The sequence below is a fragment of the Balaenoptera musculus genome, chromosome 4 (genome assembly GCF_009873245.2).
Source record: "Balaenoptera musculus isolate JJ_BM4_2016_0621 chromosome 4, mBalMus1.pri.v3, whole genome shotgun sequence".
Taxonomy (NCBI): Eukaryota; Metazoa; Chordata; class Mammalia; order Artiodactyla; family Balaenopteridae; genus Balaenoptera; species Balaenoptera musculus.
In genome coordinates this window covers 62780798-62807363 of record NC_045788.1, presented here as the reverse complement: position 1 = coordinate 62807363, position 26566 = coordinate 62780798, and the positions used below count along the sequence as shown (strand labels likewise).

The following is a 26566-nucleotide window of genomic DNA, read 5'->3' as shown; positions in this document are numbered from 1 at the left end:
AGCTAGACGGGAGGGAGTCCAGGAAAAAGTCTGGAGCTGCCGAAGAGGCAAGAGATCGTTGTTTCGGGGTGCGCGAGGAGAGGGGATTCAGAGAACCGCCTAAATGAGCTCCAGAGATGGGTGCGAGCCACGGCTATCAGCGCAGACACCAGAGATGGGCATGAAACGCTAAGGCTGCTGCTGCAGCCACCAAGAATCCTGTGTGCAAGCAGAGGTCACTATCCACATCTCTCCTCCCGGGAGACTGTGCAGCCCACCACTGCCAGGGTCCCGTGATCCAGGGACAACTTCCCGGGGAGAACATGCGGTGCACCTCAGGCCGTTGCAACATCACGCTGGCCTCCGTCACCGCAGGCTCGCCCCGTATTCCATACCCCACCCTGCACCCGGCCTGAGTGAGCCAGAGCCCCCTAATCAGCTGCTACTTTAACCCCGTCCTGTCTGAGTGAAGAACAGATGCCCTCAGGCGACATACACGCAGTGGCGGGGCCAACTCCAAAGCTGAACCCCAGGAGCTGTGCGAACAAAGAAGAGAAAGGGAAATTTCTCCCAGCAGCCTCAGGAGCAGCGGATTAAATCTCCACAATCAACTTGATGTTCCCTGCATCTCTGGAATACCTGAATAGAAAACAAATCATCCCAAAACTGAGGCAGTAGACTTTGGGAGCAACTGTAGACTTGGGGTTTGCCTTCTGCATCTAATTTGTTTCTAGTTTTATGTTTATCTTAGTATAGTATTTACAGCTTATTATCACTGGTAGATTTGTTTATTGATTTGGTTGCTCTCTTCCTTTTAGATATATATATATATTTTTTTTTCCCTTTTTCTCTTTTTTTGAGTGTGTATCTTTATGCTTCTTTCTGTGATTTTGTCTGTATACGTTTGCTTTTACCACTTCTCCTAGGGTTCTGTCTGTCTGTTTTTTTTTTTAGTATAGTTTTTAGCGCTTGTTATCATTGGAGTGTTTTATTGGTTTGGTCGCTGTCTTCTTTTTTTTAATTACTTTTTAATTTTTTACCTTTTTTATTTCAATAACTTTATTTAATTTAATTAATTAATTTATTTATTTTCCTTTCTCCCTTTTCTTCTGAGCTGTGTGGCTGACAGGGTCTTGGTACTCCTGCCGGGTGTCAGGCCTGAGCCTCTGAGGTGGGAGAGACGAGTTCAGGACATTGGTCCACCAGAGACCTCCCGGCCCCTCGTAATATCAATCGGCGAGAGCTCTCCCAGAGATCTCTGTCTCAGTGCTAACACCCAGCTCCACTCAACGACCAGCAAGCTCCAGTGCTGGACACCACATGCCAAACAACTAGCAAGACAAGAACACAACCCCACCCACTGGCACAGAGGCTGCCTAAACTCATAATAAGTTCACAGATATCCCAAAACACACCACCGGACACGGTCCTGCCCACCAGAAAGACAAGATCCAGCCTCATCCACCGGAACACAGGCACCAGTCTCCTACACCAGGAAGCCTACACAACCCACTGAACCAACCTTATCCACAGGGGGCAGACACCAAAAACAATGGGAACTACGAACCTGCAGCCTGTGAAAAGGAGACCCAAACACAGTAAGTTAAGCAAAATGAGAAGACAGAGAAACACACAGCAGATGAAGGAGCAAGGTAAAAACCCACCAGACCAAACAAATGAAGAAGAAATAGGCAGTCTACCTGAAAAATAATTCAGAGTAATGATAGTAAAAATGATCCAAAATCTTGGAAATAGAATGGGGAAAATACAAGAAACGTTTAACAAGGACCTAGAAGAACTAAAGAGCAAACAAACAATGATGAACACCACAATAAATGAAATTAAAAATTCTCTAGAAGGAATCAATAGCAGAATAACAGAGTTAGAAGAACGGATAAGTGACCTGGAAGAAAAAATAGTGGAAATAACTACCACAGAGCAGAATAAAGAAAAAAGAATGAAGAGAATTGAGGACAGTCTCAGAGAACTCTAGGACAACATTAAACACACCAACATTCAAATTATAGGGGTCCCAGAAAAAGCAGAGAAAAAGAAAGAGACTGAGAAAATACTTGAAGAGATTATAGTTGAAAACTTCCCTAATATGGGAAAGGAAGTAATCAAGTCCAGGAAGCGCAGAAAGTCCCATACAGGATAAATCCAAGGAGAAACATGCCAAGACACATATTAATGCAATTATCAAAAATTAAATACAAAGAAAAAATATTAAAAGCAGCGAGGGAAAAGCAACAAATAACATACAAATGAATCCCCATAAGTTTACAAGTGAATCCCCGTAAGTTTAACAGCTGACCTTTCAGCAGAAACTCTGCAAGCCAGAAGGGAGTGGCAGGACGTACTTAAAGTGATGAAAGGGAAACAATCTACAACCAAGATTACTCTACCCAGCAAGGGTGTCATTTAGATTCGATGGAGAAATTAAAACCTTTACAGACAAGCAAAAGTTAAGAGAATTCAGCAGCACAAAACCAGCTTTACAACAAATGCTAAAGGAACTTCTCTAGGCAGGAAACACAAGGAAGGAAAAGACCTACAATAACAAACCCAAAACAATTAAGAAAATGATAAGAGGAACATACATATCGATAATTACCTTAAATGTAAATGGATTAAATGCTCCAACCAAAAGACATAGACTGGCTGAATGGATACAAAAACAAGGCCCATATATATTCTGTCTACAAGAGACCCACTTCAGACCTAGGGGAACATACAGACTGAAAGTGAGGGGATGGAAAAAGATATTCCATGCAAATGGAAATCAAAAGGAAGCTGGAGTAGCAATTCTCATATCAAACAAAGTAGACTTAAAATAAAGACTATTACAGGAGACAAACAATTACACTACATAATGATCAAGGGATCAATCCAAGAAGAAGATATAACAATTGTAAATATGTATGCACCCAACATAGGAGCACCTCAATACATCAGGCAAATGCTAACAGCCATAAAAGGGGAAACCGACAGTAACACAATAATAGTAGGGGACTTTAACACCCCACTTTCACCAAGGACAGATCACCCAAAATGAAAATAAATAAGGAAACACAAGCTTTAAATGATACATTAAACAAGATGGACTTAATTGATATTTATAGGACATTCCATCCAAAAACAACAGATTACACTTTCTTATCAAGTGCGCATGGAACATTCTCCAGGATAGATCACATCTTGGGTCACAAATCAAGCCTTCATAAATTTAAGAAAATTGAAATCATATCAACTATCTTTTCCAACCACAATGCTATAAGACTAGATATCAATTACAGGGAAAAAAAACTGTAAAAAATACAAACACATGGAGGCTAAACAATACACTACTAAATAACCAAGAGATCACTGAAGAAATCAAAGAGGAAATCAAAAAATACCTAGAGACAAATAACAGCGAAAACACAATGATCCAAAACCTGTGGGATGCAGCAAAAGCAGTTCTAAGAGGGAAGTTTATAGCAATACAATCCTACCTCAAGAAACAAGAAAAACCTCAAATAAACAACCTAACCTTACACCTAAAGCAATTAGAGAAAGAAGAACAAAAAAAACCCAAAGTTAGCAGAAGGAAAGAAATCATAAAGATCAGATCAGAAATAAATGAAGGAAACGATAGCAAAGATCAGTAAAACTAAAAGCTGTTTCTTTGAGAAGACAAACAAAATTGATAAACCATTAGCCAGATTCATAAGGAAAAAAGGGAGAAGATTCAAATCAACAGAATTAGAAATGAAAAAGGAGAAGTAACAACTGACACTGCAGAAATACAAAGGATCATGAGAGATTACTACAAGCAACTATATGCCAATAAAATGGACAACCTGGAAGAAATGGACAAATTCTTAGAAAAGCACAACCTTCTGAGACTGAACCAGGAAGAAATAGAAAATAGAAACAGACCAATGACATGTACTGAAACAGAAACAGTGATTAAGAATCTTCCAACAAACAAAAGCCCAGGACCAGATGGCTTCACAGGCGAATTCTATCAAACATTTAGAGAAGAGCTAACACTTATCCTTCTCAAACTCTTCCAAAATATAGCAGAGGGAGGAACACTCCCAAACTCATTCTACGAGGCCACCATCACCCTGATACCAAAACCAGATAAAGATGTCACAAAGAAAGAAAACTACAGGCCAATATCACTGATGAACATAGATGCAAAAATCCTCAACAAAATACTAGCAAACAGAATCCAACAGCACATTAAAAGGATCATACAACAGGATCAACTGGGGTTTATCCCAGGAATGCAAGGATTCTTCAACATATGCAAATCAATCAATGTGATATACCATATTAACAAATTGAAGGAGAAAAACCATATGATCATCTCAATAGATGCAGGAAAAGCTTCTGACAAAATTCAACACCCATTTATGATAAAAACTCTCCAGAAAGCAGGCAGAGAGGGAACTTACCTCAACATAATAAAGGCCATATATGAGAAACCCACAGCAAGCATCATTCTCAATGGTGAAAAACTGAAACCATTTCCACTAAGATCAGGAACAAGACGACGTTGCCCACTCTCACCACTATTATTCAACATAGTTTTGGAAGTTTTAGCCATAGCAATCAGAGAAGAAAAAGAAATAAAAGGAATCCAAATCGGAAAAGAAGTAAAACGCACTGTTTGCAGATGACATGATACTATACATAGAGAATCCTAAAGATGCTACCAGAAAACTACTAGAGCTAATCAATGAATTTGGTAAAGTAGAAGGATACAAAATTAATGCACAGAAATCTCTTGCATTCCTGTACTCTAATGATGAAAAATCTGAAAGAGAAATTAAGGAAACATTCCCATTTACCATTGCAACAAAAAGAATAAAATACCTAGGAATAAACCTACCTAAGGAGACAAAAGACCTGTATGCAGAAAACTATAAGACACTGATGAAAGAAATTAAAGACGATACAAACAGATGGAGAGATATACCATATTATTGGATTGGAAGAATCAACATTGTGAAAATGACTATACTCCCTAAAGCAATCTACAGATTCGATTCAATCCCTATCAAACTACCAATGGCATTTTTCACAGAACTAGAACAAAAAATTTCACAATTTGTATGGAAACACAAAAGACCCGAATAGCCAAAGCAATCTTGAGAAAGAAAAATGGAGCTAGAGAATCAGGCTCCCTGACTTCAGACTATACTACAAAGCTACAGTAATCAAGACAGTATGGTACTGGCACAAAAATAGAAATATAGATCAACGGAACAGGATAGAAAGCCCAGAGATAAACCCATGCACATATTGTTACCTTATCTTTGATAAAGGAGGCAAGAATACACAATGGAGAAAAGACAGCCTCTTCAATAAGTGGTGCTGGGAAAACTGGACAGCTACATGTAAAATAATGAAATTAGAACACTCCCTAACACTGTATACATAAATTACAGAAAGATCCTTTTTGACCCACCTCCTAGAGAAATGGAAGTAAAACCAAAAATAAACAAATGGGACCTAATGAAACTTAAAACCTTTTGCACAGCAAAGGAGACCATAAACAAGATGAAAAGACAACTCTCAGAATGGGAGAAAATATTTGCAAATGAGGCAACTGACAAAGGATTAATCTCAAATATTTACAAGCAGCTCATGCAGCTCAATATCAAAAAAACAAAGAACCCAATCCAAAAATGGGCAGAAGACCTAAATAGACATTTCTCCAAAGAAGATATACAGATTGACAACAAACACATGAAAGAATGCTCAACATCATTAATCATTAGAGAAATGCAAATCAAAACTACAATGAGATATCATCTCACACCGGTCAGAACGGCCATCATCAAAAAATCTACAAAAAATAAATGCTGGAGAGGGTGTGGAGAAAAGGGAACCCTCTTGCACTGTTGGTGGGAATGTAAATTGATACAGCCACTATGGAGAACAGTATGGAGGTTCCTTAAAAAACTAAAAATAGAACTACCATACGACCCAGCAATCCCACTACTGGGCATATACCCTGAGAAAACCATAATTCAAAAAGAGTTATGTACCACAATGTTCATTGCAGCACTATTTACAATAGCCAGGATTTGGAAGCAACCTAAGTGTCCATTGACAGATGAATGGGTAAAGAAGATGTGGCACATATATACAATGGAATATTACTCAGCCATAAAAATAAATGAAATTGAGTTATTTGTAGTGAGGTGGATGGACCTAGAGTCTGCTATACAGAGTGAAGTAAGTCAGAAAGAGAAAAACAAATACCGTATGCTAACACATATATATGGAATCTAAAAAAAAAAAAAATGGTTCTGAAGAACCTAGGGGCAGGACAGGAATAAAGATGCAGATGTAGAGAATGGACTTGAGGACATGGGGAGGGGGAAGGGTAAGCTGGGACAAAGTGAGAGAGTGGCATGGACATATATACACTACCAAATGTAAAATAGATAGCTAGTGGGAAGCAACCGCATAGCACAGGGAGACCAGCTCGGTGCTTTGTGACCACCTAGAGGGGTAGGATAGGGAGAGTGGGAGGGAGATGAAAGAGAGAGGGGATATGCAGATATATGTATACGTATAGCTGACTCACTTTGTTATACAGCAGAAACTAACACACCACTGTAAAGCAATTACACTCCAATAAAGATGTTAAAATAAATAAATAAATAAAAATTTAAAAAATAAAGTTTCTCATAAATGTAATTATATGTGATGTCCAGGGAATACACTTAAAACCAAATGTTTAAGCCACTCTGGAAAGCTCTTGGTTTTCCATTACACGTAATCATGCTACCCAGAAAAGGCAGTAGTTGCTATTAGTAGCAACCTGCCCCCAATCGATCAATCTATTTATCTATAATAGATATTTAAAAATTTTACTACTTCATAGGTTCCAATATAGTCTCCTGAACTAGGCTGAGAATTAAAGTTTTACATGTAACATTCACTACGCAAGCAATAAGTAGATGGAGCAGCGTAACGGGAGGGAGGATTATTGGACACAGTGCTTACTTAAATGCTCTGAAAAGTCAGCATATAAATAAAATATACACATTTTTACTGAATGCCATTTATGTTCAAGATACCTTGACATGGGCTGTGGGGTACACATATAGGGATAAATCACAGATCCTGATCTCAGCCTATTTCATTAGATAAGATAGAAAAACAATAAACAGTAAAATAAAAACTATCAGAGTGGTTTAAAATCATAACAGAAGGCATAGTGGCGGAGACTGTCCCCCAGTATACAATCTCCTCTCTTTCCTTTTAGTTACAGAACCCTTACCCCACCCCGACTCTTAAAGTTGTAGGTGGGTACAAGCCACGTTGCTAAAGACTTTTCTATTCTCCTGGTTGTAGATGTGACCACATGACTGAGTTCTAGCCAATGGGGTTTGAGTAGAAGTATGTTTGTAACTTCCAGGTCTTCTTGGAGATAAAGCTGCTTGTGCTGGACTCTCTTAAGTCCCATGCTGAGTGAGCTTCTACCATGCAGATGATAGCACCCCAGGCAATGGCAAAGCAACAAAACAGGAGGAGCCTTGGGCTTTGAATGTTCTGATGAATCAGAGTTGTCCATCTGTCCTGGGGTACCTGCCTACTTTAAGACTGTTAATGAAGACTGAAACAACATTCTTCCCTTTTGGAGCCACTAAAATTTTTGAGACTCTATGTTACCGCTACTTAGTCTGCATTCCTCCTAATACTGCCTATCCTGTTACCAGGTGATATACAGTTATTTCCTAAATGAGATAAATAAGCAATGACTGTTTCAGCCATCTTGAGAAGAAATACTGACTCAGAGAATCAAGGATCTGGGAGAAACCTTAAAACTCAAATCTACTCTGTCCCCTTTTTTTTACATATGAAGAAACTGAGATTCAGAGATTTGCCCATAGTCTTGGAATTTGTGGCTGAACCAGGAGTTGATCCCAGATCTCCTGAATGTTCTTTGTATTTCTTTGTGGGATAATAGTGACCACTAATGATGCCTCTTTTTCTTGGACAGTCAGTTATGGTTTACTCAGTATTCCTGGGACACAGAATACTGTCCTTGGTTCTAAAGAAAAGCCAACAAGAAGTTTAAAAATCACATTTTTTGTCTCAAAGGTATCTGCAGTCTAACACAAGAGAAAATACTAGCTTAACTATATGGTACTACTAAAACCTGGACAAACAAATAAGACCCATCAAGATATAAGTGGAAATGTTCATATAAGTATTATAGAAGCAGTTCATCTCCTCATAACAAGTGCTTTGGAAATACAGAAAATATGATTCAAGAATATCTGAATCAATTCTTAAGAACTCTGTTGGAACCTAGTTAAACCTGCAAGGGGCTGGGAATGTATTTTCAATCTTCATGAAATTCTTCTTTTTCCTTAGCCTGAAAAATTTTAATGCTTTAATCTTTTAAAAACCACCTGTAAAGCTTAGGGATCTCTTCTGTGTTGGTTAGCCAACAACAGCCGTTCTTCACCAGAAACCTTCTCTTCTAAGCTGTACTCTAGCTGAGGAGGAAGAGTTAATGACCAGAGTAGCAAGTGTTCCTCTTTCCCCCTCAAAACTCACAACCACTAGGGCTACCTTACAGCCACCTTTCCTGGCCTCTGGGACAGAATACCCACCTGTCATTGTAGTCTGGAAACAAAAGCAGGTGTGTCCCCAGATCCTCTGTGGCGATGTTGCTTGCCCCTCTCGTGAATGGACTATAGACAATGTTTAACCAACTTCAGGGGGAATGTTATGCTCTACAGAAAATTATTACAAATACTCTTGAGACATGTACTGACCCTGAATTTTAAAATTAGCAAATTGAAACTCCAATGAAGACCACTCAAAATGGAAGCAGTGGCCTAAAAAGGTCACATTTTCTGAGCGTGTATTTTTAGTCTGTTAAATTACTCAAGGCTCTGTATTAAATGGTCATCATTCAAAAGGCCACTCCTCTAGAAAAGAGGCTGGTTGTCTTGAGTGGCTTCCGCTGTAAATATAAAAAGAGGTGGTAGTGGGGGTTAAGATTCCCCAAAATAGTAAAACATGCTACAATAAGTAAGCACTGCAACATTGGAAAATAAAATGCAACTTCCCAAAAAGAGTATTTGTTGGAGCTTACTTCCTAACTGCGCTATGAAATACTCACAAATTTCACACTGAATTTACATTTCTGGAGTAGCCTCTATCACAGAGCTCTTCACATTTAGGGCAAGTTCCTTTATATTGCCCCCTATAAATGCCTGATTACATTTTGAACCAAATGAAAGAATGCTTTCTGTTGTTGCCACCTACTGCAAACTTGAAAAATGTTTGAAAAACTTAAAAGAGAAAATGCAGTACAATAATATTACTGAAGAAAAATTTACAAGTCAGACAAATAGACTGAGATCAATGTCATTATGCTTTACTTTACTAAATGACTAATTATTCCAAAACCCTGAATGATGACCAATAAGGTGATGTTGCATAAAGAAGGTCAATAAGCTACACAGAACAGTATTGTCTTTGTCAAGCTATGCTTGACAGATATACACACACATACACATATGTGTACATATACATATGTATGTATGTATGCCATATGTATGTACATCATTTTTTCTCTAGTCTTATATGGAAAAATCAGTCTATCCTTTGTGTTAAGGAAAACCCCATTTATAGCTACCAGAAAGCACAAAATACACTGTTACTAATTTGAACAACCATGAGCTCAAAATTATCAAAGTAGATAAACATACAAATGAGGGGAAGAGGAAAAAGCTCATGAACAGGCAATTTACAAAAAAAGATATGCAATGGACAGTAAGAAAAATGTGCGACTTCAGTAATCAAAGAAATGCAAATTAAACCAAAATAAGATACCAGTTTCTCCTTGCAAAGTGGCTAAGATTGCTCTTTTACACACTGCTTTGGAAAAGGTATGGGAAAACAGATACTCTTATACACTGCTGATGGTTAAATACTTGTTACAACCATTGTGAAGTACAATTATTTGGCAGCAGGTATCAGTAGGCTTAAAATGTAAATATTCTTTGATCTAAAATTCAACTTCAAGGAATTTATTCTAAACAAATAATCAGGAATTTGCAAAAAGGGTCTAGCTATCAAGATTTCATCACATATGTGCTGAATTGGGCGATTGGGATTGACATGTATACACTGATGTGTATAAAATTGATGACTAATAAGAACCTGCAGTATAAAAAAACAAACAAAACAACTAACACTAAACTTTCTTTGGGTTATTTGTATGGAAATATGTTAATATAAATGTTTCAGACATTATGTGAAATTTCTAAAAATCTTATATGTTCTGGTATAACGTTATAAGTCATAATTCTAGTTATTACTTTAAAACGCATATCTCAGAAATAACTAAATTTCCTTGTCAATTGCACTATTATGAACTTTCATCAAATCTTTAACTGTGGACATTTTTAAGTCTTTTGTCATTTACAGACAGTTCTGGGTGTACTCTGATGCTTTTGTAAATATGTTCCTATAAAAGGGGTTCATCTTCAAGGAATTCATAGAAAAGACTCTGACAAGTACAGGTTTCTGGTAACTGTACTGCTGAACTGAATGAATAAGCATTTTCAGAACTCTAATGAAAAACTGATGAACTCAGAAAAGTGCTAACAAAAGATCAAGATAAAAAAAAATTAATTACATGGGACTGAGTGAACTGATGAGGATGATTATAATTTTTGTGACTTTCTGTTTGAATTAAAAAAAAAAAATCCCACAAGGACTCAGAGGCAAAGAATATACAAATCAATTTTCACTGCAAAGTAAAGGAGCTGTTACAGTGGAGGATTAATGGACTGAATGTCAATATTATGACATAGTATGAGTGTGTTTCGTGTTTGGTAATTGCAATCATTGTTGCTTTTGTTGTGGTCATCCATTTACAATGCTTGGTGTCAGTCTATTTATCTCTTGTAAAAATAAAATACAGTGTGTGTGTGTGGAAAAAAAAAAAGATTTCATCACATAATTATTTAAAACATAAATCACTGGGAAAATAAAATACCCATAAAGGGAAGTTTTATTAAATAAATTATGTAAAACTATACAGTATTTAAAATGTTTACAAATTATATATTAAAATATATAAGGACAGATAAAAATATTGAAAACAAATTGTGAAAAAGGAAGGTAACATGATAATAGGTACCATGTAATCTGACACATCTATATGACTAGAAGTATAGATATAATATTAGCCATGGTTATTTCTGGATGTCGGGATAGTGATGGATTTTATTTTCTTCTCTTTTAATCTAAATTTCTAAATTATCTATGCAGTACAAATTTATTACTTTGGGAACAAAATTAAGTTTTAAAACTTGCTAATTTAATAAATACTATTATTTTAACTTATTTAAATTCTTTGAACTTTAAAACACTTGTTACAGTTTTTTCCCCCTCTAATTTTAAGGGAAATATAAGACGTCAAGGCACAGATGGCTTGGCAATGATTCTGTAATATACTCTGCTATAGTGGGTAATATGTCTTCTTCAAGTAGAGTGAGGGATGCTTGTGGCTGTGAATAAGCTTTGAGGAGGTGGGAGGGTTTGGGACCGAAAACCTTGACCAGAAGGTAGGTAGGGATACCTGTGTGTATTTACTTATTTTGTGTTGCAAGAAAATAGAAAAGTGAGGATGGCAATAAAAGATTATGAGATGAGTAGAAAGGAAGCTGAGAGACCCCATCACAGGAGGCACAGTCAACTGAGAAGGACAATAGACAGGATAATAAGGAACAGAAGAGGTTTGGATAGCTACTGCGGAAAATGCAAATAGATATGAATTCAAGGCCACCAATCAGCAGTGAGGACCCAACTGAGGAGGCAGTCAATCAACATAGCAGCAGAAAACACGATTAGGGAGGTACTCTGGGTTTGCATAGTCAAAGGAAGAAGGGCCAAAAGGTGACAAGGGGTGGAGGAGGTAAGCCTGGGAGGAAGCAATTGTTGAAATCATTATGTTGCCAAGCTGGATGGGGCATAAAGGCAAAGGGGTCAGGGATATATTTAGTTTGGTTACTATGGTATCTACTGCCATGTATGACACACAGTAATGTATGTTTAAGGGAAAAAAAAGTAATGAGAGATTACATTACTTTTTTTTAAGGGAAAAAAAGTAATGTAATATATGTTAAGGGGAAAAAAGTAATGTAATATATGTTAAGGAAAAAAAAAGTAACGTTCATCTCCAGTCTCTTCTTATTGTCTGGGCTTCTCCTTTGCCTATAAGCAGGCCCATGTCATTCCTTTTCAAAATTTCTCTCTGACTAATCTACTCACTTTTCTGTGCTTTACCACCAAACTTCTTGTAAGAACACTATATGTCAGGGCTGGCAGAAACTAGGCATGTGGGCCTCTACTCCTCCCCCCACACCTATGGTAGGTACAGCCAGTAGATGGTAGCACTCTTTCCTATTGACCCATACCACGAACATGCAAAATTGAACAGCACCTACAAAGGGCCCTGTATATATACGGTAAGCATTCAATAGCAATTCACTACATGAATAAATGAATGTATGTCACACATTAAAGTAGATTTGGGATCACATTTACTGTTGCCCTTCTCATTCCAAGGTCTTACTAAAACTTGAATACAATCTATGCAGGTATGATTGAAAAGGAACATATAATAGAACTTTTTACACTATACCTGTGACCTTTTGTGGAAATGGGCACCTTTGGCTCCTCATACGCAGGAAGCCTTTGTTTAGGGTCAGTCTAGCTAGCTGCATGCCAAGCTGCTTCCAGGTACAGCATTTTCAAGCCTGAAAATGGGTTTTGGAATTAGGTATATCTTTTACTTTCCCTACCTTTTATGATCCCATTTCTATTCATTTACCCTCTATGCTTCTATTCAACACTCTCCTGGGTGTCATCCATTCGTAGCACAAAGGAGGAAAAAATGCACCTCACTCCCTTTTTAGGTACAGAAGCCATCTTTGGTAAGGCAGGAATCCCACCTTGCAAGGAAGACTTGCATGATCTTCAAGTCCGTCATGGCAGACATATTCTTAAGATGGTTCCTGTGATCCCCACCTGCTAATGTTTTCCCTTGACTGTGACTGAGACTTGCTTCTAACCAATAGAACACAGAAAAGGTGCTGGGTTGTATGTGGTTACATGCACATAATGATGTGATGATGTTATATAAATCTGTACTCCCTGTCTTGCTGGAGTTTCTCCCTTGCTAGCTGTGAGGAAGGAAAATGGCCGTGTTGGGGAACCCCACATGGCAAAGAAGTGTAGGTGGTCTCTATAAGCTGGGGGACACCTCTACCCAATAGGTAATAATGACCAAAAAAACCAAAAACCAAAAACCAAACAAACAAAAAAACCCAACCCCAAAACAAAAAGCTGAAGCTCTCAGTCCTACAACCACAGGGAAAAGAATGCTGTCAGTAACTACACGAGTTTCCCAGTCAAGCTTCCAGATGAGAATCCAGCCCTGGCCAACACCTTGATTGAAGCCTTGTAAGACCGTAAGCAGAAGGCCCAACTAGGCCATGTTCAGAGTCCTGACCCACAGAAACTGAGATAATAAATGTGTGTTGTTTTAAGCCACTAAGATAATATTGTGATGCATCAATAGAAAACTAATACACCCACAGAACTCAACACCATCCTGACTAGAGACAACTTGGTTAATATAGAAAGCAACTAAAACCCAATAAAGATTATAATGGCATACTTGAATACTCCTTTTTATATAAGTAATAGTAACATAATAGAGCAAACTCAAATAAGCATGGTTTACAAGCCTAACACTTTGTTAGTGATAGTCACATTCATCAGCAATAATCATACACAGTGCTATATTAGTTAGTAAGGAGAATTATTAAAAGTATAAAAGATACAGCCCCTGCCTTCCAATATCCTTTGTTTCCTAAATCTTATCTATGTCATCTGGGAGTTTCTTTATATAAAGGTCTTATATAAAGTGTTTCTAAAATAGCAAAGCCAGAGGCATAGATAAGGCACGCAGAGCAGCTTGTAGGCAGCATGGAAAACTGCAGAAGGGGAGGATGAGTGAATTGGTTATGTATTGCAGCATAACAAATTGCCCAAAACCTAGCAGCTTAAAACAACAAACCTTTATTATCTCACATAGTTTTTGAAGGTCAGGAATCTGGGAGCAGCTTAGGTGGGTGGTTCCAGCTCAGTGTCTCTCAGGAAGTTTCAGTCAAGCTGTTGACCGGGATGCAGTCATCTGAAAGCTTGCCTGGGGCTTGAGGAACTAAAGTTGACCCCTGAACAGCACAGGTTTGAACTGTGCGGGTCCACTTACATGTGGCTTTAAAAAAATTACATGTGGCTTTTAAAAATATTACAGTAATACATGATCTGCGGTTGGTTGAGTATCTAGATGTGGAACCAACCGTAGATATGGAAGACCCATGACTAAAGACGGCCACCTGTAAGTTATATGTGGATTTTTAACTGAGCAGAGGGTTGTTTCCCCAAACCTTCCCACATTGTTCAAGGGTCAATTGTACTTCCAAGACTGTTTACTCACATAGCTGTTTGCAGGAGCCCTCAATTCCTTGATAACAGGAATTTCTGAGTGTCCTCATGACAAGGCAGCTGGCTTCCCCCAAAGAAAGTTAATCAAGAGCAAGGAAAAAGCTGCAGTGCTTTTTATGACCTAGTTCAGGGATTAGCAAACTTTTTTTTTTTAATAGATCTTTATTGGAGTATAATTGCTTCACAATACTGTGTTAGTTTGTGTTGCACAACAAAGGGAATCAGCCATATGCATACACATGTCCCCATATCTCCTCCCTCTTGAGCCTCCCTCCCACCCTCCCTATCCCACCCCTCTAGGTCATTGCAAAGCATCCAGCTGATCTCCCTGTGCTATGCTGCTGCTTCCCACCAGCCAACTATTTTACATTCGGTAGTGTATATATGTCGATGCTACTCTCACTTCGCCCCAGCTTCCCCCTCCCACCCCATGTGCTCAAGTCCATTCTCTATGTCTACCTCTTTATTCCTGCCCTGCAACTAGTTCATCAGTACCTTTTTTTTTTTTTAGATTCCATATATATGCATTAGCATACGGTATTTGTTTTTCTCTTTCTGACTTACTTCACTCTGTATGACAGACTCTAGGTCCATCCACCTCACTACAAATAACTCAATTTTGTTTCTTTTTATGGCTGAGTAATGTTCCATTGTATATATGTGCCACATCTTCTTTATCCATTCATCTGTCAATGGACACTTAGGTTGCTTCCATGTCCTGGCTATTGTAAATAGTGCTGCAATGAACATTGTGGTACATGATTCTTTTTGAATTATGGTTTTCTTAGGGTATATGCCCAGTAGTGGGATTGCTGGGTCATATGGTAGTTCTATTTTTAGTTTTTTAAGGAACCTCCATACTGTTTTCCATAGTGATTTATCAATTTACCAACAGTACAGGAGGTTTCCCTTTTCACCACACCCTTTCCAGCATTTATTGTTTCTAGATATTTTGATAATGGCCATTCTGACCAGCGTGAGGTGATACCTCATTGTTGTAAACTTTCTTGAAGGGCTAAATAATAAATATTTTAGGCTTGCATGCCATAGAGTATTGTAACTACTTACCTCAGTTGTTTCAGTGCAAAGTCAGCTACGTACAATATGTAAACAAATGGGGACGATATGTTCCGATACAACTTGATTTATAAAACTAGGCGGCCAGCCCATATAGTAAAGTTCGCTAACCCCTGACCTGGTCTCAAAGCTGCATGCCCTCATTTTCCCTTTATTCATTCATTAGAAGCAAGTCATTAGGGTCCAGCCCACACTCCAGGGGAGAGGAATTAGGCTCTATCTCTTGAAGGGAGGAATAAAAGAATTTCTGGACATATCTTAAAACCATCACAATGGGCTTAACACATAGTAAGCAGAATATGGGTTAAATATTGCATTCGTTTCTTAGGTCTGCTGTTACAAATTATACAAACTGGGTGGCTTAAAGCAACACAAATTTATTCCCTCACAGTTCTTGAGACTAGAAGTCTAAAATCAAGGTATCGGTAGGGCCATGCTCCCTCTGAAGGCTCTAGGGAAGAATCTTTCCTCTTTGTAACTTCTGGTGGCTCCCAGCAATCCTTGGTGTTCCTTGGCTTGTAGTTGTTTCACCCCAATCTCTACCTCTGCCTTCAAATGGCCCCTTCTCTCTCTGTGTGTCCTCTCCTCTTCTTATAAGGGTACCACTCATTGGATTTAGGGCCCACCCTACCCAGAATGACCTCATATTAACTTAAATAATCATAACTACAAAGAGTCTATTTCCAAATAAGGTCACATTCTGAGGTTCTAGGTGAATATGGATTCTAGGGGAACACTATTCAACCCCCCCCAACACACAATAGTGTTCCCTACCAAGTTCTCTGTCCTCACTTCCCGCCACTCCTAGCTCTAGGCTCTAGTCAGAGTGAATGGCTCGTTCTCCTAACCTACCAGGCTATATGATCTTGCTGTTGCTCTCCCTAGAGTGCCCTGTCACCTCTTCTTTGCTTCTACTTAACCTTTAAGATTATCCCTTCAGAATCCCTTGATGACACTCCTGGATCTGTTGGACGTGTTTCCACAGCACCCTTTGCATATTTCTAACACATCTGTATTGTAATGACTAGTATATAAGTTTGTATTCTACACTAAACCCTAAGCTGCTTGAAATCAGTAACTGTCATTTTCATTCCTGTGTCTTCAGCAACTAGCAGAGTACTTCGATAAATAGAAGGTATTCAAGAAACATTTGTTGATTGAACAAAGTTACAGGATTTTCTTCTTGTAAACTCTTAAATGCAGGATAAAATCTCTTTGGGCTAGGACAATTGTAACACAGTCCTTCCTGAACATAGGAGGCTAGATTTGTTATTTCAATAATTACTTTTATTAAAGTCTCTCTAGGCCCAAGCCATGGCAATAAAGGACTGTGGGTGCACAGCTGGCCCGCATCTGGAACACATCCACACAACAACTTGTGCAGGCAAGTTGATGAGTATTGTTCTGAATCCCTTCTACCACTCTCCACCAACCAGGCAATGTGAACTGCAAAGCAGTGTTGAATATTCTAGTTTTATATATTATGAATCAAAGTAGAAATATCCTTTCTCTAACTTTTTTCTTTCTTGATACTTGAAGGCCCATTACTTTAAGCAATAAAGTTTGGTTGCCTTATAGCAAGAACATTTTTTAAATTGAAATTTTTATTGAGATAACTGTAGATTCACATACAGTTAGAAGAAATAATACAGAGCAATCCCTTGTAAACTTTGTCCAGTTTTCCCCAACGTTAACATTATGCAAAATTATAGTATGATATCACAAACAGGATAGTGATATTGACATAATCCACTGATCTTACTCAGATTTCCCCCATTTTATTTGTACTCATTTGTGTGTGTATGTTTGTGTGAGTGTGCATTACATTCTATACAATTTTATCATCCGTGTAGGTTCATATGTCCACCACCACAGTTAAAATACTGAACAGTTTCAACGCCGCAAGTATCCCTTATGTTACCCTAAAGCATGTTCTATTACATCCCATCTTTTATGTTCCTATTGTCATATTTTATATACACAAATTTTACATTCTATAAGAAATGATATCATGTTAATATGTAGAATGTGATCATTTAAGGATACACAGTAAAATTGCTACAGCAAGTACTAAAAAATATTAAAAAGATACAGCTAAGCAGTCATTAGATGAATTGAAATAGAATACTACAAAACATTTGATTAAACTAAAGTCAAATGATCAATCAAAGGAAGAAATAAGGAACAAAAAACCCCAGATGGGATAAACAGAAAACAAAAAACAAAGTACACCTAAGTAAAACCATATCAATAACTACATTAAATGTAGATGGACTAGAAGGTAAAGACTGAGACTGAATTTAAAAAAGCAAGATCTGATTATATGCTATTTCTAAGAAACACAATTCATACATAAAAAAGACAATTTGAAAATAAAAGGAGGAAGGAATGATATACCATTCAAATACTAAGCATAAAAAAGTTGGTGTGACTGTTTTACCAGACAAAACAGACTTCAAAACAAAGAGCATTAGCAGAGATAAAGAGGGAGATTTAATAATAATAAAAGGGCCACTTAATCAAGAAGACAAAATAATCCTAAATATGGACATAATCAACAACAGAGCTTCAAAGTATGGGATGACAGAACTACAGAAATAGTTAAGTCCACAATCATAGCGATTTTAACACCCCTTTCTCAGTAATAGGTAGTAATGGAAGTAGACAAAAGAAATCCATAAGCAGATAGACTTAAACAATACTATCAACCATCTTGCTCTAATTGACACTCATGGAACATTGCACTTAGCAGCCGCAGAATACATAAGTGCAAAGATAGTTGCACCAATATAGACCTTATTCTGGGCCTTAAAATGTTTCTCAATAAATTTCCAGGGACTCCCCTGGTGGTCCAGCAGTTGAGACTCTGTGTTCCCAATGCAGGGGGCCCGGGTTCAATCCCTGGTCAGGGAACTAGATCCCACATGCTGCAATTAAGAGCCTGCATGCCACAACTAAAGATCCTACATGCTGCAACTAAAGAACCCGCGTGCCACAACAAAGATCCTGCACGTGGCAACAAAGATCCCGAGTGCTGCAACTAAGATCCAGAGCAGCCAAATAAGTAAATAAATATTTTTTAAAAAAATAAATTTCCAGACTGAAATCTTAAAGAGTATGTTCACTGACCATATACAAATTAAATTAGACATCAGTAAGATAAGTATTTTTATATATCGATAAGATACCTTTTTAAAAAATCCCTGTTCGCTTCACACCTGTCAGAATTGTCAAAAAGACCACAAATAACAAATGTTGGCGAGGATACACAGAAAAGGGAACCCTTGTACACTGTTGGTGGGATTGTAAATTGGTGCAGCCACTATGGAAAACAGTATGGAGGTTCCTCAAAAAACTAAAAATAGAACTGCCACACGATCCAGCAATTCCACTCCTGGGTATGTAAATGAAAAAAACAAAAACTAATTTGAAAAGATACATGCACCCCAATGTTCATAGCAGCATTATTAGCCGAGATATGGAAGCAACCTAAGTGTCCTTCAACAGATGAATGGATAAAGATGTGGTATATATACACAATGGAATATTACTCAGTCATAAAAAAGAATGAAATTCTGCCATTTGCAAAAATATAGATGGACCTAGAGAGTATTATGCTTAGTGAAATAAGTTACAGAAAGACAACTATTCTATGTTATCACTTATATATGGAATCTAAAAAATAAAACAAACAAATGTATACAGCAAAACAGAAACAGACTTACAGATACAGAGAACAAACTAGTGGTTGCCAGTGAGGAGAGGAAGTGGGGGCAAGAAAGGGGTATAAGATTAAGAGATACAAACTACTATGTACAAAATAGACAAGCAACAAGGATATACTGTACAGCAGAAGAAAGTATATCCATTATTTTGTAATAACTTTAAATGGAGTATAATCTATAAAAATATTGAATGACTATGTTGTACACCTGAAAGTAATATAATATTGTAAATCAACTCTACTGCAATAAAAAAAATCCCTGTAATATCTGGATACTAAAAATACACATCTAATAACCCATGGGTGAAAAAACAAATCACAAGGAAAATTAGAAAAGATTTCAAACTAAATGAAAATGAAACAAACCCAACATGCCACAATGTGCAAGATACAAAGAAAACAGTGCTTAGAGGAAATATTATAGCTTTAAATGTGTGTTTTAGAGAAGAAGAAGGATTTTGAAGTAATAATCTTGATCTTGTTTCCACCAAAAAAGCTAGAAAAAACAGAGCACATTGCTATATTTAAAATAGACAACCAACAAGGACCTACTGTACAACACAGGGAATGCTGCTCAATATTTGGTAATAATCTAAATGGGAAAAGAATTTGAAAAAGAATAAATACATGTATATGTATAACTGAATCACTTTGTTGTACACTTGAAACTAACACAACATTGTTAATCAACTATGTTCCAATATAAAATAAAAAGCAAAAAAAAAAAAAAATAGAGCAGACTAAACCTAAAGTAAGAATTACAAAAAGTAGAACTAAACCTAAAGAAAGAAGAGAAAATAATAAAGATAAGAAAAGAGACCAATGAAATAAAAAACAACAAAAGAGAAAATTAATAAAGCCTACAGCTAATTAAAAAAATATTAGTAAAACTGTTAATACCCAAGTGAGACTGATGATAGAAAACGGAAAGGAAAAAACAAATTGTGCTAAGTGACAGAAGCCAATCTGAAAGGTTACATACATATGATTCCAACCATTCTGGAAAAGGCCAAACTATGGAGACAGTAAAAGAAATCCAGGAATTTGGAAGAGGGAAAGAGGGAGGGATGAAGAGGTGGAGCACAGTGAAAATATTCTGCATGATACTGTAATGGTAAATACCTGTCATTATACATTTTTCAAAACCCATAGAATCTGCAACACAAAGATGAACCCTAATGTAAACTATGGACTTTAGTGAATAATAATGTATCAATTTTGGCTCATCAATTGTAACAAATGTACCACACTACATGCAAGATATTAATAATAGGGAAAACTTGGGGTGGGAGTAGAGGTGAAAAAGTTTATGGGAAACTCTTTGTACTTTCTGCTCATTTTTCTATAAACCTAAAACTGCTCAAAAAATTCTATTAAGGGGGCTTCCCTGGTGGCACAGTGGTTAAGAATCCGCCTGCCAATGCAGGGGACACGGGTTTGAGCCCTGGTCCGGGAAGAGCCCACATGCCACGGAGCAACTAAGCCCGTGAGCCACAACTACTGAGCCCGCGTGCCACAACTACTGAAGCCCACGTGCCTAGAGCCCATGCTCCGCAATGAGAAGTCACCGCAACGAGAAGCCCACACACCGCAATGAAGAGTAGACCCCGCTCGCCGTAACTAGAGAAAGCCCGCGTGCAGCAACAAAGACCCAACACAGCCAACACAGCCAAAATAAACAAAATAAATAAATTTTTAAAAATTCTATTAATAAACCATCGACCAAACAAAAAGACAACCTAGTGAATAGAAGAAAATATTTGCAAATGATATGACCGATTATATATGTTGGATATTAATCCTTTATTGGTCATATCATTTGCAAATATCATTTGCTTTTTGGAATTCTTTTTTCAAATATTTTCTATCTGCAATTGGTTGAATCCATGGATATGGAACCCATGGATATGGAGGGCCAGCTATACTTGATTTAAATCAAATTCTTGGAACATATAACCATGCCATATTTTCCAAAGAACAATTAAATAAAATTTCACTTATTTCTTTCTCTCTATATTAATTTTCCCCAAAAAATCTTTAGCAACAAATATTAAGTTTATTAGTATACATAAGAAAAATATATAAAATTGAAATCACATTTAAAATTGAAATTTACATTTAAAACTATTTGCATAGCACTTACATTATGCCAGGTATTATAAGTAATCTAGAGATGATTTAAAGTATACAGGAGGATGTGCTTTGGTTATATGCAAATACTAGGTCGTTTTATATAAGGAACTTGAGCATCTGTGGATTTTGGTATCTGAGGGGTTCTGGGATCAATCCCACAGGGATACTATGGGACGACTGTATTTCTTTTGATTTTACGATTTGCTTGACTTTTCTACATTTGGTCATGAAATTAGTCTTCCGTTATTGTTTTTCCTCTTACTGTGTTAGCAAGTTGGGACATAAATTATCTTAAGAATTCCCACAATTTATTCCTGAGAAACTGTATATTACAAACTTTGCCTCTGGCACTTTTAAGCTGTGTAACCTTGGGCAAGTTACTTAGCATTATCTGTATAATGGAGAAAATGACAGTGGTGGTGGTGATGGTGATAATTATGACCATACCTACCGAGATGGTTACTGTAAAGGTTAAACGAGATAAGGCATGGCAGCCCAAAGCACAATGCCTGCTCACAAATGTTTGCTAATATTTTAATAAATCTAGTCACTAAATCCAATTGATTCCATCTAAATATCATTCAAGTTTTTGCCCCATTCTTGATTCGCACATCTTTCCCTTAGGTTCCTTTCATCTCTCATGTGGCCTGTAACAAGAGCCTCCAAATATATCTCCCTGCTTCTAATCTCCTTCCCCTTCAATTCCTACAGGAGCAATCTTTCTAAAATACATTCTGATTATTTCACTCCCTTAATGAAAATCTTTCCATGGCTCCCCATCGCATAAAGCAATGCTTCTCAAACTTCATTCGTTCCCATACCTCTTCCCAAGCATTGCAAATGTTTCCTCTGCCTGGACTGCCTTCCCCATCTTTCTTCCTAAAGAATTCATTCCATATAATTTACCTTATTTTATCTGCAATAAGGATGTCACTTAATGTGAACTGCAAATTTTATTCCAGACCCTTATTTTGTACCTTAAAAAAATCTTTGAGTGGCATATAATATACATACATGAAATACATAGATCGCAAGTGTTCTGTTTAATGAATGTCAACAATTCTACACATTCATGTAACCACCACCCCAAACAAGATCTAGAACACTTCTAGACCTCTAGAAAGTTCCCTGATGCTCCTTTCCAGTCAAGCAAAATATCTTCTTCCACTGCCCCAGCCAAACCAAAAAAATTTTTTTTTAGAAAGAGAAGCAGTGCTACTTTATTAAAATACTGGTTTATTTCACATGTATATATTTGTCTCCCCACCATTTCCATTTGTCTGACCACCACTACTACTATGTCCTATCATAACATTCCATACATACTTAAAACCAAGCAAAGGGTGGAGTTTCGTCTCTAAAAACTAAACAGGCATTTTGGACAACACATTCTTGGCAATGGAACCTGGACAATATTTATCAGACGTGGCGGGGAAAGTTCTCACTCTGCATTATAAAAAGGACAGCCAGATATCAACCGCTACAGAAATGAAATAAGATGGAAAATTTTAACAAACTGTTTAAATTATTTTCTTAGAGAGACTTCCTCCACTACCAGAGATCTTGAATAGCCTCCTGGTCAGTCATCTGGAAACAGTTCTTCACATTATTGATGAACTTGGCTTCCACTTTGGGAAGGGGACCACCTTTTCCTATAGTTGCTTTCATTTTTGCTTTAATGTCTTCTACAGAGTTAGGTCTTTTTGGTGTTTTAGGAGTTTTTTCCTGTTTTTTGAAGGATTCTTGACATTTTGATCTTGTTATTGATGGTTTTGGGTCTTTTCCATTCTGGTTTGATTTCTGTGCATTTTTGGCTGGAGTATCTCGTACAGATTTCTTTACTGGAGCTTTTTCTTCAGCTTCCTCATCATCGTCGTCATCATCATCATCATCTTCATCTTCATCAGCAGCAAGTTTTACTTTTTTCTGTGGAACCTTGCTACCACTTCCAGGGGCAGCACGCTTTCCAGACATACTTAGGAGTGTCACATCCCCCTCCTCTTCATCTTCTGACTCAGCATCTTCCTCCACAGCTACTAAGTGCTGTCCGCTAATATGCACAGGACCTGAACCACACTTCAACTGTAAGACCACAGGTGGTGTTATTTCAAAGCCCCCAAGGGAAACCGTTGGCTGTACAGACATTTTTGAAGTTGCCAGTGTTACTTTGATTGGACTGCCTTCATAATTCATTGTCTCTGCTTCAACAGTGTGCAATTCATCCTTTGCGCCAGCCCCTAAACTGACCGTTCTTGAAGATAACTGGTGCTCATTTTCATCATTATCCACCTTAAAGTGATAATCTTTGTCAGTCTTTGGTTCACAACCGAGAAGATAGTTCTGGGGCCTCAGGGGGCTCATGTCCATCTCCATCTAATCTTCCACGGGTTGGTGGCATGCACTCAGGTGGGAGAGAAAGCGGACAGATAAATAACTACTGTTCCGGAGAACAGCCACACAGGATGGCATCACACCACAGTAAAGCCAAAAATGTTACGACAAAAAAGATTTTAAAGGTCACAGAACAATCATAATTTTTTCCATTGATATTAAAGGTGCTTTGCATGATTTCAGCTTGCATGATCATTTTTACAGTCCCACATTACTGTGCATAGAGAGGGTTGTTTGTGTTTTGTAACTTTTCATTTTATTTCATTTTTGGCATTTTAGCTATATCTGTTTATGTGTATATGTGCATGTGCATGTGTGTGTGAATGGTCGCTCTAAAGTAGAAATCAGCAACTACAGCACATGGACAAAATCCAGCTCATGGCCTTTTTTAGAGAATAAATAATACTTTATTAGAATGCAGCGCTGGAGACCATATGGCCCACAAAGCCTGAAATATTATTATCTGACCCTTTACAGAAAAAGTTTCCCAACCCTTGCTCTAAAGTGATGGTTCTTACATTTTAGCATGTATCAGAATCCCAGAAAGACTGTTGAGTCACACCCCCAGAGCTGCTGACTCAGGTCTGCAGTGGAGCCAGAGACCTTCATCTCTAACAAGCTCCCAGGTGATGCCGATGCTGCTGGGCTGACTATGCCCTAAGAACCACTGTTTTAGAGATTATATTATATAACTTTACCTTATTACAACCTCCCTCATACTATTTTGTACTACTTCAATCCCAACTTTTGTGCTCTTGTTATATTTTATTTCTTCATACGCTCTTAACTCTATTGTACATTGTTATTATTTTTGCTTTAAATAGGCCATAGTTTTTTCTGTAAATAACACACAGTGAAATTGACTTCCTGTGGTGTACAGTTCTACAAATTTTAACTTATGTATGGATTCTTGTAATTGCCATCACAATAAGTCCCTCTGTTAAAGGATTTAGTAGAAACGAGGAGCATGAATAAATGAAGAATTTTACCACAGAGATGGAAAGTATAAAAAAAGAATCAGAAGGAAATTCTAGAAATAAAAAATAAATATAAAAATTTAAGAATTCATTAGATGGGCATAAGGGTCTTGCTATTGAGTGAAGGTAACTTCTCTACTGTAATATAAGGTTCTCGTGTTTTCTGCTCTTTTTCTTTATTCAGTGAACCAGCACTATTAATATCCACTTATATGTTGGTCATTTCCAATTTGTATTTATTGCTGTTAATGTGTATCTGATATGATTTCTTAAGTGTATTGTCTGAAAACTTTATTCTTGAAACTTTCAACTGGAAAAAGTTCTGCCAAAATCATTTTTTCTTTCTCAGTTTCTCAAAACAGCCATAGAAACCACTTTGTTTTTCATGTTTGTTCCTATGGACCTTATTGTCTAATCATTTTCCAGGTAAGAGATTATAAGGCAGCCTTTTTCAGGTTTTCAATTAGTAACTTTTTATGGTCTTTCTTGGAGAGGTTTGTTTCCTGGTTTATGATCCTCTAGATACTTTAGGGAACTTTAGTGAGGAAAGCTTGTAGTTTCCGAGACACTCGGCAGCCATTGTGCCCCCACCTCCATCATCTTATTAAATTATGAAAGCTGTTAAGGAGAATGGAAAGACAGCCTAGAGGTGGGGTTCAATAACTTTTACAACTTCCATTCCGATTATAATAAAGTATCAGGCTGCTATAAAGACATCAAGTTTTGTTCAGCTCCCAGGTCCAGGTTAATAAGCAGTAGAGTTACATAAACATCTTTCCATTTGACACCTCACAATCCCTAGATGCCTTCTGAGGTATGTCTCACCCTTTTGTTTATACTATTATAATACAAACTAAAAATTGGTTTTCAATTTCTAATGTAAAATTCTTTTGTCATCTATGTTGTAATCCTGCCTCTAAGCATTTGCCTAAGTAATCTCTCTTGCCTGTTTTTTGATGAGGTGTGTCATAAAGTACTGTAAAGGGTGTGTTTACTTTGTGTTGCATTTATTGAGAAGTAGAAAAAAGGCCGTTCTATACTTTCCAGATGTTCCATCGTTTCTTTGATGTCTGCAGAACAACCTGTGTAAATTGTTTCTACTAAGTTTGTATTGCAAATGTATTTTGAAATGAATTTTACCAGGATCCATCATACCATTTTGCTGTGAAAACAGTGGTACACATCTCACAACATGGCATTCAAGGTTTATTCCTTAAATTCTAGACTAATGCTCGAAGTAGTATATTTTATTATCTGGTTATGATTGTATTTGTTGTCCTGGGAGGAAGGCAGAGTGAGATATTATCACCTCACTTTCCACATGAGGAAGTGGAGACATGAACAGAAATGATTAAATGAGACAGCACACAAGAAAAGTATCTGGGACAGAGCTTGGTATGTGTGTATATGTGTGCATGTGGTGTGTGTGTACATATACAGAGAGACACACACATATGTGTGTATATATGTGTATTTTATATATATATATATTTTGCAAAATGAGGGTGAGGGCAATAATTTCTTTCTTTATAAGAATATATGTACTTACTATCAAAAAGCAAATTAGTGGCAGATCTAAAATTAAACCTTCTTAACTTCTAGTAAGCTCTATTCAAATGTCACAGATAACATTTCCCTATCTGGCTATTAGCTTTCCACATTCAGGAGAAACTAATATCTGTTACAGTAATCAATTTTTAAAATACAATCCAAAAACATTATAGGGACACTT

At 37.2% G+C, this 26566-nt stretch overlaps 2 protein-coding genes across 4 annotated transcripts in view; both read right to left on the bottom strand.

Annotated features, from left to right (window-relative positions):
• The window catches only part of MAP3K13 (mitogen-activated protein kinase kinase kinase 13), a 171393-nt gene that overhangs the window by 105262 nt on the left and 39565 nt on the right, over nt 1-26566 (bottom strand). The window lies entirely within an intron of this gene.
• Nucleotides 23018-23839, bottom strand: LOC118894238 (nucleophosmin-like). Its single transcript, XM_036850222.1, has 3 exons — nt 23794-23839; nt 23298-23499; nt 23018-23213 (listed from the first exon to the last, which is right to left on the bottom strand). Exons 1-3 carry the CDS (start codon nt 23837-23839, stop codon nt 23018-23020), a joined length of 444 nt encoding a protein of 147 aa, XP_036706117.1.